The 16,557-nt window shown below is 39.4% G+C and overlaps 1 protein-coding gene across 1 annotated transcript in view; it reads left to right on the top strand.

Annotated features, from left to right (window-relative positions):
* The window catches only part of NOTCH2 (notch receptor 2), a 152,783-nt gene that overhangs the window by 73,791 nt on the left and 62,435 nt on the right, over positions 1-16,557 (top strand). The window contains exon 5 of the mRNA XM_069480746.1: positions 5,550-5,672. Coding sequence (XP_069336847.1) covers positions 5,550-5,672 — 123 coding nt within the window. The remainder of the gene's footprint in view (positions 1-5,549; positions 5,673-16,557) is intronic.

Here is a 16,557-nt window from a genome sequence, read left to right as displayed (position 1 = left end):
ATTTTTTTTTTTAACTTCATAAAAAGCTGTCTGATCTGTCCTCTCCAAAACATGAAGGTTTATCCTTTGTAAACCACCTCTACACTAAACAGGCTGATTATATGTGTAATATCACTGTAGCATTAAAATAAAGCTTAAACACACTTTGTGGCTTTTGTGTCTACTCAGTTGTTGCTGAGCTTAAGAACTATTAGAAATAATTCCCTCTTGCATTTTCACACTCAGGGGCATGTGATGTTCTCTTGGGTATTATGCTAATCATATTTTGGCAGGTTTCTCTGGAGCAGATGCAGAAATGATCATGCCACTTTCCAGGATGTGTTATTTTAGCTCCTTTGACTTTGGTCCCAAGTCCAGTTTTACCTGATTTTCCTGGAAGTGCTTACTGTTCTCTCACGCTTGGTGTTTTTGCCTATGCGACTTCCTCAACTTTTTATACCTTCTTCCCATTTTATAACTTTTTATAACTTCTTCCCATTTTATAACTTTTTATACCTTCTTCCCATTTTATATAGAACTTGTCCCTTATTGTTTGTCAAAGGTACCCTATTTCACTAAAATGCCTTCTATATTCCCTGCCTCCATGTGGATTAGAGACCTTCTAAGGTCTTTTAGCATCTGCATACCTCTAGTACAACACTTATCAAATTGTTTATCTGTTCATCTTTTCAAGTAGACATTCTCGTTTTAACTTTTCCCTCTCGTACCCAAGATAGTGCCTGGCACAAAATTGAGCCTTAATGAATGTTTGACAAATGAATGAATTGAACATGATAAACAGAAGAGAATTCCTATATTCTACATTTTTTTTAACGTACTTAAATTATTTTTTGACTCCCTATCATCATTTCTTTGGCTTTTTGTGGTGATAAAGTTAGAAGAAAAGTGGAGATCACTGGGGAGATATCAGGGGAGGCAGGTGGGAGCAGCAAGCCCAAGTGGGTGAGGGACAGGGACACGGGGGCAGCCATGGGGGCAGTGAGCTAGCCTGGGCCCATCAAAGGATAGAAGTTGGTACCAAGAAAACTAGCGGGGGCAAGCACAGGACAGGCATTCTTGTATTCCCATACTCAGGGCCATGTGACATTTTCTTGAGGGTTATACTACTTGTGTTTTAAAAGGTTTGCTTTTATGACAGACTCTTTCCAGAAAAAAAAGTAGCTTTGTCTCTTTTCACCTTTGTCCAGTTCCCTGTTTTTTCCTCACTCTTTCGTTCCCTGTTCGTGGAAGCTTTTCCTGAGGACTTTCAGCCTGGCCTGAGAGAAGCCTGGTTGTGTCATCTCATTTTCCTCTTTCTGCTCTCTTCTTGCTCCTCTCCACTGAGCCTGCCCATCAGGGTCTGAAATGGAAAGACAGGACACTCTCTTGAGAGGTGCTTTCCTCTGTGTGGGATGACAGTGACTCTTTTCTGCTCCCCACCCTCATTGCCATCATTAATCAGATAAGTGGCCTGTGGTTTTATAACAGCACAGTCTTAAAATTTTTCTTCTAAGTTTAATTTCTCTCCTATTGGCCTTTTAAGGATGTGAATTGGCTTTAGGCAGCAGACTCCTTTTAGTATGGCATGTGAGCCTCTCCGTGAACCTGCTACACCCATCCCACCCAAGGGTCTGCAGACTTGTGTGTTTCCCTTTCCCCTAAAAACTTAACATATATTTTTAAGGAGTGACTGCACTGTAACTTATGCAGATAGTCCTTTCTCCCCATTTGGGTAGACTGTTTCTTATAAGAATTTGGTAGTTCTTTCCAAAAAGAGTTCTGTATCTCTGTTTTTAAAGCATAAATCCTGTCTTAACTTTGGAGAACCGATTTGGCTTGGTTTTCTCAGACTGGGGAACTTTTGACCTAAGGTCGGTTTTTCACATTGTTGAAAGGAAACTCTGAGTTCCAGAAAACATACTGACTGACACTGGGTAAAGTTTCTGATTCAGCACTGATTCTTAACCTGTTAGCTATGTAATCTTGGGTAAGTCAGCCATGTGGCCCTCAACTTCCTCATCTGTAACGTAAGAGAGTTCGAGTAGACAATCTCTAAGGGATGTTCTAATACCATTGATATGTAGTAATATTACCTAATATGTGTAAGTCACTATTTTAAGTGCTTTCCCCCTCTTATAATAGCATTCTTGAGATTTAATTTATATACTGTGCAATTTGATCTTTTAAAGTATACAATTCAGTGGATTTTAGTATGTTAATAGATATGTGTAACCATCACCAAAATCAATTTTAGAATATTTTTTTACTCCAGAAGAAACCCTGCACCCATTATCAGTTATTACCCATTTCTTCTAACTCCCTCCCAGCCCTTGGCAACTAATCTACTTTCTGTCTCTATTGGCCTATTCTGGGCATTTCATATAAATGGAAGCATGCAATATGCATTGAGACTGGTTTCTTTCACTTAGCATAATGTTTTCAAAGTCCATCCATCTTGTAGCACATATCAGTACTTCATTTTTCATGGCTGAGTGATATTCCATTGTATGGATTTATCACATTTATCCATTCATCAGTTGATTGGCATTTGGGCTGCTTCCACTTTAGGAGTATTATAAATAATGCTGTTGTGAACATTCTTGTAAAAGTTTTGTGTGGAGCATATGTCTTCATTTTTCTTGGGTATATATGTAGGAGCAGAATTGCTGGGTCATATGGTAATGCTGTTTAATCTTTTCAGGAACTGTTAGACTGTATTCCAAACTGGGTACACTATTTTACATTCCAACCAGCAGTGTGTGAGCGTTCCAATTTCTCTACATCCTTGCTAATGCTTGTTATTATCTGTCATTTTTATCATAGCCATCCTAATGGATAGGTATTGATATCTCCTTGTGGTTTTGATTTACATTTCCCTTATAGGCGATGATGTTGAGCATCTTTTCACATGCTTTTTGATCATTTGTGTATCTTCTTTGCGGAGTATCTATTCAGATCCCTTACCCATTTTATAATTGAATCATTGAGTTGTAACAGTTCTTTATATATCCCACATACAAATCTCTTATCAGATAATATTATTTGCAAATATTTTCTCTCATTCTGTGGGCTGTCTTTTCACTTTCTTGGTGAATCCTTTAAAGCCCAAATTTTTCAATTTGATGAAGTCCGATTTATCTATTTTTTCTTTTGTTGCTTGTGCTTTTGGTCCTATGTAAGAAAGTTTTGCTTAGCCCAAGTTACAAAGATTTACTGTTTTTTCCCCTAAGAGTTTCATAATTTTAGCTCTTACCTTTAGTTCTCTGATCCATTTTGAGTTAATTTTTGTGCATGAGAAGGGGGTCCATACAACTTCATTCTTTTGCAGATGGACATTTAGTTATCCCAGGACCATTTATTGAATTAAGTGCTATTTATATCTAACTCATTTAATCTTTACAATAACCCTTTGAGGTAGATACTGTTTATCCTCCAAGAAATTTTAAGTATCTTGTCCACTTTCACTCAGCTATTGCATGGTAAAACGTTGAGCCTTGGTAGTTTGGCCTCAGAGGCCATGCTTTTAACCAGAATTAACTCTTTTACTTAGCTGCCTTCTTACCTATCTACCTAGGTAAGACAGGGAAGAACTACCTAAAAAACAGTCAATTAGTCATAAAAAAAAAATACTTTATTTCTTATCTGTTTTGATTATGCTTCTGCTTTCTTAATTTGTGAACAAATTTGTTGATAAATTCAGTTAGTTGTAACACTGGCTAATATCAAGTCAGGGCCAGTTTCTATTCCTTATAGCTTAGTTACAAGGGCTTTACTACCTCCCTGATGCCCCAGTCAACCCTATTTAGTCTTAGTCACCAGAGAGATCAAGTTAAGGAGAGGATGATCATCACCAGTTTGAGTACATCACCAGACCACACAAGTTCTAGCACTTGTGGGCCAGGAGCCCATTTCCTCCAACCATCTAAAACCATATCTTTAACTTTTCTAAAGAATGACTTCATTAAGAGCGCTAGAGTAGGAACACAGACCTCAGTCCTCATTCAGGGACTGCTACATGATAGATCTGTAGATTCAGCTTCACTTTCTTAATCATAATTAGGGATGGGCTTGAACAGTTCATCATTTTCTGACTCATTAGTCCATTTGTATGACTTTTCATATAATTAAACAGAAATATGAAATATGATAAATTTTTAAAAGTCCATAGCCTTTCTCAGGCTCATGTAGTTATTTATGCACTTGAATGAACAGAGTACCAAATACCTGGAAAAATATAATTTCCTTCAGTTAAGCTTTTAATTATTTCTGTCTTCTGTAAATTGATTTCCTGGTAATTTTTTTGGCTACTTGGTTTATGCTCATTTACTTGACTGCCACTGTATTTGGAGAAACCAGCATGTTCCAATGTAGCAGAGCAGACACAGAATCCCAGGGTAACTGTGGTAAGGAGTGAATAAAGCAAGGTGTGACTGATGTCTGTCTCACTGACTAGATGGTAAATGCCATGGATGCAGGGACTCTGTCTCTTGTAATCAGTGTTATATCACCAGTGCCTAGTGTAAGACCCAATAAATGTTTTGACTGAGCAAGAGGAATCTTAACGGATATTTTGAGGAGGCCAAATACTTAATTGTACTATATTTCAAGTAGGAGAATGTTCACTGAACGTTGTCTTATCTTAAAGCTGATAGTCTTCTAATTTATTTGCTCAGGGGTTTGGTAGCCAAGAAAGAGAAAGGAAGTAGCCCAATATGTAAATTACAGAGGACCACACTGTGAGCACTTAGAGTGAAGTTTGAGGTGCTGGGTTCATTTTTCATAAAAGAAAAAAATCAAGAGGAGGGAAGCAATGCTATAAATTTAGAGAAGAGCATGAAGAATTTGAAGTGCTGGTAAGTTTAATTAGTAATAATGCTACCCCATTTTCAGCTAGCGTTTAACATTTGTATAGCACTTTACTCATGATGTGGCATTTACAACAATCTAGAAAGGCAGGCTGGGCAAGTGGAATTAGCCTTGTTTTACAGATGAGGAAGCTGATTCAGAGTTTTAACTTACCATGTATTAAATAGCTTATAGGTGGGGAGATTGGGACTTGACTTATATCTTCATATTTTAAGTTCAATGTTTTTCCTGTGTCCCCCCCCCAACACCATTGCCCACCTAGTTTGGAGGCCTCCTTGAGCAATCATCCTAAGAAAAAAATAAAAGGAACTTTAATTAGGTAGTCTTTTTTCTGTTCTTCCCATTAGACTAGATATGGAGCTGGGGAAAATCTAATACCCCTGTTTTTTAGAACCAGTGAATGTCTGTCCCAATTAGACATTTATCTTTCCTGGGATTTTATTTCATGAAAACACTTTGAAGTACTTGTGAGGTAACTATGAAGGTGTGTCATTGGCATGAGTCACTTTGACTGTCTACCTATGCTTGAGGCCAGAGAAGACAGAGGATTGGGGGATTTTTCATGAGCTGAGTCCTGGGCTGAGCAGCTGCTGGCTGTTGTACTGAAATCATGAAGCAGGTCTGTTCTGACGACTATGTCCTGTGGGAGAAGGGCAGATCACTTCTTCTGTACGAGAATTCATCTTTTGTTTTTCTCTTACCAGGTTTTGAAGGGAGCACCTGTGAGCGGAATATTGATGACTGCCCTAACCACAAGTGTCAGAATGGAGGGGTTTGTGTGGATGGGGTCAATACTTACAACTGCCGCTGCCCCCCTCAGTGGACAGGTACGTGCAGTTTCGTGCATCCACCAGAGTGGGGTGTGGATTGGTAACCAGAGGCAGACTGTTAATGAAGTCAGCACCTTTTACAAATTATCTTAGGGCTGGTCTGGATCTAGTGTGTGAACTGAGTGAAGTCTCCATGCTAGATCAATGGATGTAATGCTAATCCCATATGTTCTCCTGTGCTCACTCAAAGACATATTTTCATAGGTATTATTGGGCAGCTGCTCTGAACTCAGCACCTTGCTAGTTCTTGTGGCAGATGTGAGAGAAGAGCATTACAATAGACCCTACTAATAGACCCCATACTAATAGACCCTAAGCTGCTTATCTGGAAAAAGCAGCATATTGCCTGTAACATAGTAGATGCTTAATAAATATTTGAGAGGAAAAAATATACTGAAATGCCAAAATAAATTGCAGACCACAAGAGTTCAGAGCTTATTGTTTGTTCATGGACAGAAATCTATCCCACCATATTGTTGTGTCACATAACTAGGCAAAGGGTCAGGCAGGTACTCTTGATGATGGTATTTTTATGATATCCATCCTACATTTCTGTTTTTTGTTTCTTTTATCCCTTTTTGCACACAGGACAAAATTAGATTTTTCTGCCTCTGACATTAGAAGAGTAGTACTGCTTAATTTACAGCTTCTTATGAGTTTCTGACAGTGTCTTAGGAAGGTTTTTCACTTATTTTTGAAAGTTGAGTGATTTTATGTAGACATTTGTTTCTAATTTCTCTTTATATCTGTTCATCTATCTACTGAAAGTAGAGACAGTTAAGAACTGATTAAGGGACTAAGAACTGAGCCTTTTCCAGAGAAATTGATTGATTTAATGTGGAAACCCAAGAAGTAAGTTAATATTATAAGAAGAAACTACAGTCTAGTGATGGACTGTCTCCTGCAAGGAAGTCTTAATGTTGGATTGCAGCCATTACTACCTGATATTCTTTAGCGTCTCTGAATTGCTTTTCCTTATCTGTAGCATCTAATTACTTAGAGTACTCTTGAGAGCTATAGACTGAATAGAAAAAGACAAAAAGGATTTAAAACTTCAATTAACATGATTTCCTGGAAGGGCACACATTTCTGCTGTTAATCCTCAAACTGCCCTTTTTTATACTTTCCCACTGGGTTTCCCTAGAAATTGGACTTCCCCTAGAATTTCTTCATGGTGTCTTGATCCTAGGACTTTACTCCTAAGCCTCTGCTCTTTCTGTCACATTCTTCCTTTCTCTAGATTTGCCATTTCTATGGTAGATTTTTCAGAGGCTGTTTTTTAAAATTAGAAAATTACTATAAAGTTAATTACATGAGAAATGATAACTGGAAAGATTTACATTTTTTTTTTCTTTTTAATGGTCCTCACAGTATTGGGCAAGATGAGATACTTGTTAGGAACTTGACCCTGTTCTAATCTCTTGCTTGCCGTGTGGGAGAGTGACGCTATATGGTACTGAGGCTTCTGATGCCAATGAAGATCAAACAGCATTGTAATTTTGTTGCTGGTTTTTCTTTGATACCACACTTGGTTTCCTGCTTTGATATTAATTAGGAAGGTCTGGTCTTGGGGGAAACTTTCCCAGTGAAATGATACTTTACCCAAATTTCCTACCCCAGGAGGTTGAATAAATGCCTCTTTTCTATCAAAGTCTTTAAAAGATGTTTCCTTCTGTGTTTTTGTATTTCCAGAAAGGGTGGCAGAGGATATGGATAAGTTTAATGTGGTAATTTTTATTTCTTTTGATCTGCTGTCTATCTTTTAGAGTGATCCTCAGTTTTTGGTTTTCTATCACAGATTTCCTTCCTCTTTTTCAGTTTTTCATGCCAGTTCTTTTTTGTTTTTTGGAGACTGAGTTTCTGTTGCCTGGGGCTGGAGTGTAGTAGCATCATCATAGGTCACTGCAACCTCAAATTTCCTGGGCTGAAGTGATCCTCCTACCTCAGCCTTCTCAGTAGCCAGGAATACAGGCAGGCGCCACCATGCCCAGCTAATTTTTCTATTTTTTTGTAGAGTCAGGGTCTCGCTATGTTGTTCAGGCTGTTAATGCAATTTCTTTGATTTCCAATGACAAGCCTTATTTTTCGCCCTGCCTGCCATCAACAGGATAAAGTCCAGGTCTTTTCTCTGTTAGGTAAAGCCCCATATGGCCTCAACCCTATCTTCTTCCCTAGTCTTCTCATGCATCTGACAGCACTTCACACTCTAGCAATAAGAGCTGCTTCCAGTTCTCCTATAATTACTGTGTGTTGTTTTACATCCTATGTCTGCGTTCATGCTCTTCCTTTTCTCTGGATTTCCCTTCTCCACTTCTCCCCCTTTTTAAACCATTTTTTGCCTGCCTGATGGAAATCAAGTGGTTACTTTCTTCAGGGTGCCTCCCCTGACCTCTCTCCAGGCTGAGCTAAGTGTTGTCCTCTGGACTCCCTTAGTAACACCATGCATTCCTCTGTGATAACACTCAACCACATTTATACTGACATTAGCATATGCTTGATGTGAAGGAGATACCAAGTTATGGGGCGGTGGAACTGTTGATGACAGCAGTTAACTAGCACTTCTTACAAACCTTTGTTCTCAGTAGCATGTAGCTGGGCTGGTTACCATCCCAGCCCCTAGCCCATTATGAAGAGAAGAACAGAAGAAAATTCTGTGTCATAGAGCTTCTATTTCTATTGATATTGGATCTATAAATTCAGATTAGTATTTTGTGCTTTATACAAATTGAGGAAATGAATGTGGCTGGGGTCTAGAAGCTAACTAACATTAGCACCCCCGTACAAGCTAATTACCATGTTTTATTTTATGCAGTCTTTGCAAGAACTGTAATAGGGGTAGAATTTAGTAAATATCTTTTTTACCGATGATGACGCATATTCAAAAGGGTTAAATAACGTGCCCAAGGCACATAGTGGTTGGGTTAGGGTTAGAATCTAGGCTTGTTGAACTCCAAATATGTGCTTTTTTTCTCTATAGAGTTGATTCTATTAGTTGCCTTGTCTATTTTTTTAAGGACTTTGGGTCTTTCTAATGGATTGAGAAGTCAATTTATAATTTTATTATTCTAAGATTTAGTGATTTACTCTTTGTGTTTTTCCTTTTTAAGAACCTGGCTGGTTACTTTGAGGTCAGAAGTTAACATTATGGTGAATGTTTTATATTCAGTCTGGTGCTTTTGTCACTATACCTAAGAGCTTTATTACAACTTTGTTCTGAATTCCTTTTACAATTTCCAGCTGTAGAGTTGAAGCATGAACTGTTTGGTCTGGCTTTTGAAAAAATAGAAAAAGGGTAGAATAGGCTAGTAGAATAGGAAATAAGTTTGCTAGTTATCTGAAAAAGAATATGTGGGATTATATGTCTGAAAAAAAGCTGGGCATTAATTTTAAATAAATGGAGATTTGGGAATTTGCCATATTTTTAATGAGAAGAGCCTGATAATTACAGTTTTGTTTTGTAAGTGCACATACATAAAAGGCTAGGTCTTATGTACCAAGTTCTGGACTTCAAGATGAGCAGAAATTTTTCCAGCTTTATTCATGGTTTGATTTGGGGTAAATATCAGATTCCTTTTCTTAGAAGGGTTTATTTGCTTTTTAGGAAACTGTTACCTCTTACTTACTTCATTGGGGTATTGGGAGAATCAGTGATGTAATAAAAATCTTTTTGATCTTTTCATTTATTCAGAAAACAACTATCATGCTAAACATTCTAGATTCATGCTGTTCAGTATGGTGGTCATGAGTCACATGACTACTAAATATTAAACATCTGCTATGTGGCTGGTCTAAGTTGAGATGTGTTGTAACTGTATAATGCCTGATTTTGAAGACGTAGTATAAAAAAAGTAAAATATCTTTTCAATGATGTTTCAATATTGATTAGATGCTAAAATGATCATGTTTTGGATACATTGAGTTACATAAAATATAATATTAAATTTAATTTCACCTGTTCCTTTTTTTTTTTTAGTGACCACTGAAAAATTTAAAATTATATCTGTGACTCTTATTATATTTCTGTTGGACAGCATTACTCTGGATTCAAAGATGGTGTGTGGGTACATGCTGCTGCTAAGTGGGAGCATCCATACTGATCTTTGGAGGTAGAGGGATAGACTTGTAGCCATCCATAGGTGAGGCGTTACGTTGGCATCAGTGGAAGAAAGCCTGTTGGCCTTGTACTGGTGTGGTTCTCCATCACCTATGGGCAGAACTGTGTTGTAGTCTAATTCAGGCCTTTTTACCTGTCGTGGCTGTCTAAATGGAGTTTCTTTGTGCCTCCAAAAACTATTACTCTTTGCACTAGTTTAAGCTCAGGTGGAAAAAAGAAATTGTTGTTAGAGAATGAGAATGGGCAGATGGTTTACTTCTTCATAGGACTCTTGGTATAGAGATAAATCTGAATAACTAGATGTTCCTTCAGAACATGGAAGTATACCTAAGGGTTTGATGAAGACAGAGTACAAATGTCTCTATTATACTGTAGTTGGCCCCAAGCCATCTTATCAGAGAAGTTCTGCACTGGCAGATATCCATTTAAGGGAAAAAAAGGTTTTAAAAGGCTCAAAAATTTATTAGAGCAGTGTAGATTAATGTTTTGTCTACGTAGATTGTTATTTGAATTTTCTTTTAAAAGGTTCATTTCCTTCAGAATTAAAGTTGACTCTAACCTCAACTCACAAATTCCTCTCTGTGGCTGCTTTTGGTTTTGGGTTCACTCCTGGGGCAGATGTGATTTATTTTCCTGTGCTTATTATTAATCTAGAAATGGAATTTCAGCTTGGTCTTGGATTAGTGCTTTGGGACATTAAGCAGAAATGAACAATGTAAGCTAGGTGGATATGAGTCACATAAAACTGACCAAATTTTCTCTCAGCTCTCCTTTATAGCATGATGAGCCTAAAGAGTTGGTTAAGGTTTCCATTGCTGTCAGTTGCTCCAATTTCAGTAAAAATGTTTGGCATGAATTAGCAAGTACATATGCCAGAGGTGGTGCATGAGCTCCTTGTGTCTGGGAAGGGAGTCTTTTCATGATGGTATTTTAATTTTGAACTAGATGTTCCTGTCTCAGTCCAGCCTTTAGTTGATGATAAGTTTTTCTCTAGCATGAGGCTTTTCTCACAACCACATTTCTGCCTTTTTTATTTTTTTTTTTTAAGAATTTTGGGATGGAACTTTTTGTTTGAGAATGGAAATGGTTTAATTATGTCTGGGACTGCAAAGGTATTCTCATTTATATTCTACATGGGGAAATACATCTCAAATTTCAATTTCTTTGCTGTCACCTTGATTGTGAGGACTCTACAATAAGCCTGTTCTCTGGAATTCTGCCTCCTGACCCCAATTCCAGTCTCCCATCAGTTGCACAGACTGCTGGAGTACTAACCTGAAGCACCTTCATCCCAGAAGTCCCAGCGATGATTAGTGGCCAACATGGTGGAAACAGAGGCGAGTGGATAGTATAGCCCTGCAGAATGCTAGAGGTGACACCAAAGGATCTTTCCTGCCCTGTGGTCCATGACTCAGTGTCTAGCTTTGACTGAACTTCATGTTTTTCAAGTTCCCATGGAATGGTTGTGAGTCGGTTCAATAACAGATATTTACTGGACAATTAACTACTCCATTTAATATACTGTGCTAGATACTATATATAAGAGACACAAAGAAAAAAATACTAATTTCTATGTTTAAAGAGTGGTAAAATTTACTAGGAAGAAATAAGAAAGTCTACATATAACCACAATAGGTGGTAGAAGTATGAATGGTTGTGAATTTGAAAGAAACGTGGGTAGGAATTGGGAATGATGTAAGTACTTGGTGGGGTAAGGAAGGAGATTGAGAAGAGTTAACTTCTGCTTTAATCTGAGTAATGGGAGAATGTAGGGGCTATTGACAGAGATAGAGAAATAGGGTAGAGATGATGGTAAATTTAAGGTGACTGTTCCAAGTGAAAAACATATATCAGGAAAACCCACAAGCTCAGAATAAAGGTAGTGGCTAGAGACTCAGATTCTAAGTCATTTTTGGGGGATCATGGGAATGTATCAAGTCTGTACCGGAAAGTATGTGGAATGAAAAGAAGGGAGGATTTAGACATGAAGTGTAAGAAATGTATACACTTCAGAAATCGATGGAGAAGGGGATCCAAAGAAGGAAGGCGAGCAAAGGGGAGGCATGAAAGGTGGGAAGAGAGCTGGGCCATGATAGTGTCACCGAGTCAAAGATATCAGCACTGTAAGATTGCCCTTGACTCAAGTCTCGTGCCTCTGGGCAGCTCCTGTACTATTTTACGTCTCTTACTGGCTTAGGTGCTAAGCTCACCTAATGGACTGTCAGCCTCTGATAGATTGGAAACTTCTCTTATTTTTACAATCCCAGGACAGATTTTTAACAAACTATGCTTATTGAATGAGTGACAAGCAGCAGACTCAAATAAATATGATAACTGCAAAGGTTTAATCAGAATTTTTGAGGTTATTAGGAATCTTCTGAAATGCAGTTCCAGAGAAAAGTGGGTGTTGAGGAAGGAGGAAAGTTAGCAATGAGTTTGGGTTTATTCAAGACTTTGCACAGAAAGGGTTTCCTAAAGAGAAAGAGAGAGAGAGGTACAGGGCAGAGCTACAGGGGACAGAAACTTTGTTCCTGTGATCCACCATAGAGCCTTGCCTAGACTAGGAGATCAGGCAGCTAGAAGAGGGTTGGCTAAGAACTGGCTTGTTGGGAGGGGGTTACTCTTGTACTTGTTAGTGGGGGGTAAATTAGGTGGACTTGTTGCTGGGAATGGGAAAGGAAGAAGACAGGAAGTTATAGTCAGAGAGTGGAAGTGCCAAGTGTAAGATCTTGAACTAGAACAATAAGTGTCTTGTAGCGAGGTCCAGAAGGTGCGTGCGTGCGCTGTGATCTGGAGTGGATATGGAGGTCTGTCAACTTGGCAAAAGTAGGAACTCTTGGCTCAGATGACCTTATTTACCCTCAGTCCTATGCTGACTTCCTGGCAGACAGGAGGGGAAAGAGGGAGGAGAATATAAGCCGTGTGCATAAGTCATTCAAGGAAGTGGAAATTGGTCCATAAGCACAACAGACAGAAATGAGATGATTGAAATTACAGTATTTAGTATTTTCATTTTTATAGGAAAACATGTTTAGGCAAGTTTGGACTTGAATCAATCAACTTCCCTAGTTAGTTGTGTCAAAAATGAAACTGTATTTACTGATTCCCTCCTATGTAAAATGAGGAGTTAGAATACGTTTATTTCCTCTTCTCTGTTTTCCCTTCACTCTGCAGATTTTGTTTATATAATCTGGGATTGAAAAATTCATTTCGTAGTATTATGATGATTGAATTTTAAAATGTCATGCATCTTTTAAAAAAAATTCTTGATATTCACAATGTTTTATAACCTAATTTTTAATCTTTTAGACTTAGTTTTATATGAAACTTGATTTGCATTAACTATCATACTATTTATGTCACAATTTTTCATTTCTGAGTTCTTTATTTTGATTATTTTTTTCAGTCAAATAGCCATACCTTTAAGTATTTTTTTTTTTTGCGGGAAAGGTACGTGTTGGCATATATTCAGAGCTCTTGGATATTTAGAATATCTCTTTTGATCTAGTTGCTTCATACACAAATGGCATCTACTCAGTGACTAGCTTTGGCTCCATTCCTGGCAAGATCCAGCATCACTTCATGGTTTCTCACGTTCCCACAGAATGGTTGTAAGTAGGTAGCTTTAATAACAGATATTTCTTGAAGAGCTATTACATCGTATATATATGTGCTAGGTGCTATAAGAGACAGAAAGAAGAAAAAGATTCACTTGCCTCCCTAGGTATTGCATTCTTGGGTCAAAAATTAATCTCATGAAATTCCTAGACAATTCCTTTGCTTCTTGTGGAGAGTATTATAGAGAAATGTCATGTCAGAGTGGGGTTTCCTCTTCCTTGGTAGCTACCCTGCCCTCTTCTCTCTCTCTCTCTCTCTCTCTCTCTCTCAAAACAAGTCTTCAACCACTATTTATCTAGGTATACTCTCTTTTTTTATTATTTCCATCTAAGTGCTTGCTGAGCCCTTTGGATTTGCAGACTTAGATCTGTTCTCAACTCAGAAAAGAGTGCCCTTGCTGTATGCCTTAGTGCCTTCAGGAACAACCGTTACCTTTGCATTGAGTCTTCGATCTTTCTTCCCCACAGCTCAGATCTTCTCTTAATATTTCAACTTGCTTGTTTTTCCCTTTGTATTTACAAGAGCTTCTTAAGATTTCATTTCTTATGTTCTTTTTGTGCAGTGTCAGTTCCGTACTTTATGGCTTCCAATCCTGTTTTTTCTTTGTATTGCATTCTTATTTGCTTTAATAATTACCCTTCTCATTTAGATCCTCTGTCTCTCAGCCTTCCCTCTTTTCATCAGCGTCTAATGTCCTATGTTATTTTCCATTTCTTTATAAATCCTACGTATGTGCAGATGTCTTAAGAGCACAGAACCAATTTTTTCTAAAATGTATTAGCTTCAGAAGTGAATAATTTTCCCAGTATGTTTTTCATTACATCTCAAGTGTTATGTGCTCCATTTTTATGTTGTAGAATCCTTTAATAGGTGCTGTGTTGGGTTTTTCCATTTTGCTCATTCTGTGCAGAGTAACTGCTTGCTCATAAATAGGGGAGGTAGGTGCTATATGGAACCCCTCACTCTCAGCCTGGCTACAGCTAGTTTTCCCTCCCAGTGAGGTGAGGGGCTCTTTATGGAAACTGGCTTAAAAGCCCAGCAGCCTAAGGAAGTGGGGAGAGAGTGAGGGCCCCTCCCAGGGAACTGAGCTTGGCAGCACTGTCCCCTCTGTGTGGACAAACCTCTGTGGCAGGGGTGAGCTTTCTGAATGCCCAGCCCTGGCCCAGCTTCCATGGCTCTCCATGCAGTGGCTGAGCCTGGGTGCTTTTTGGTGCAGCTGCATCTGGAATGTGCCGCGATACACTGCAGACTTCTTGCTGCTATAGCGGCCACAGGGGCTGGACTCCCCAGTGCTTGAAATTGCTGTTGACCTGGAAGGGTGAGATGGAGTTCAGTCCATTCTGCTCACTGCAGCAGAGTGTGCTTTCTGAAACACAAATTGGATGGAGTTGTTTCTTTGCTGACAACGCTTCAGTGGGTCCTCCTTGTCTTTGGATCAAGTTCCATGGCTTTGCGTGTCACTCCCTCTCCAGCCACGTCTCTCTCCACTCTCCCATGCATGCCTTATAATTCAGCCACACTGATTTTTTTCATTGCCTCAAATGAGCCATGTTCTCTCTTCTATTCAAGCCCATACACATCACTTCCTTCTGCCTGAAATACTCTTACCCCACCCCCTTCTCTACACACGCTCACACACACTTGCACACTCGTACACAACCTGGCAGACTCCTCCTACGTGCTCTACAGGCTTTCCCGTAAAAGCTTCATTCTCTAGTTTTTCTTTACTGTCCCTACTTTGTGCTCTGAAGGCAACAAGTGTGTGTTAAAGCAATTATTATCCTATGTTATCATCGTTTGTGTGGTTATGAAACTTCTATGTGAAGGTCTGCAGGGTAGAAGCCATGACTGTTTGGTTCACCATTATAAACCCAGTGTGCACAGGTCAGGGTCTGGCCCGTGGTGTGCATGTGTGGGTGTGTGTTTATATGTATATATTTGTTGAATAAACAAATGAATGGATGAATGGTAGTGCTCAGTTTTCCAGTTCCTGGCTTGACCTCATCTCTCCCCATTCATAGCTCTTTTTACCTCCCTGAGATACTTTAGTATGTTTTTTCAGTGTGGCCCAGGTTTGTGCTAAATGTAAAACCAGACTAATGGTATATTGAAGATTATATTTGACAATCAACGTTAAGCACTTGTCATCATATCCTGCGCCTAGAAATAGCTTACTACATCTATTTTTACTGTTTGAGGTCAGTAGTGGCATTGGGGAGTAAAGAGAAAGTCTGTCCTTTCGCCCTGAGTGTCCTGTCGGTGGCAGGGTTTGGAAGAGGAGGACCGGAGAGCTCTGCGGGAGACGGCTGACCGGGGTGGTGTCTGTAGGGGAAGCTTAGGTTTCAGTTAAAGAAGGACGGTGTCCACCGTGACGGAGAGTCGCCCTTGGGGCATAGGTGAAGGGTTAGTGGGCAAAGGCAAGGTGAACCTGAGTGTGGCATAGATGAGAGGGAGCGTAGTGACAAAGGAAGGGGACTGGGACACGAAGTTTGAGTGTGGACGGGTGGATATAGATAAGGGGGTGATGGAAACTTTGGGTATGAACAGGACAGAGACACCGTTAGTTGCTGTGAGAGGGGCGAGGTGAAAGCTGGTTATTATTTGGGGATGAGGTTGATTCAAGGAAGAGGAAACAGAAGCAGATAAACATTCGTTCAGCAAGTACTTACTGAGCACTTCTCAACTAGCAGCATCAGCTGGGCACTGTCCTAAGTGCCGGGGTCTCAGTGATGAGGGGAACAGGCTCCCGCCCGTTTCTTCATGGAACTGACAGTCTGGTGAGAAACACAGGCAGAGATCACGTAAGTACCTGAGGAATTTGGAACTATAATGAATGCCTTGCAGGGAAAGTAAAGAGTATCAGTAGAGCATATTAATAGGCAGAAATAATTGAGGTTGGTGTAGGCAAGGTGATGTCTGTTTGAGAAAGTGACATTTCAGCTGTGACACTCAGATTGGGCAGCCCCGTGGACGCCAGTGCTTACACAGAGTATTTCACCCGGCTTTAGTCCCAGCAGGTCGTAGAACAGTCAGGCGTGTCGTCTGTCCGTTACCTCCAGCAGCAGCATGGAAACGTGTACAGAGCAGAGGTTTTATAGCATAGAGGTGACAGGAATGCTCCGTTGTGTATGGCAAGGGATGAAACTCCAG

The sequence above is a fragment of the Eulemur rufifrons genome, chromosome 8 (genome assembly GCF_041146395.1).
Source record: "Eulemur rufifrons isolate Redbay chromosome 8, OSU_ERuf_1, whole genome shotgun sequence".
Taxonomy (NCBI): Eukaryota; Metazoa; Chordata; class Mammalia; order Primates; family Lemuridae; genus Eulemur; species Eulemur rufifrons.
This window is presented reverse-complemented; position numbering and strand designations above follow the sequence as displayed.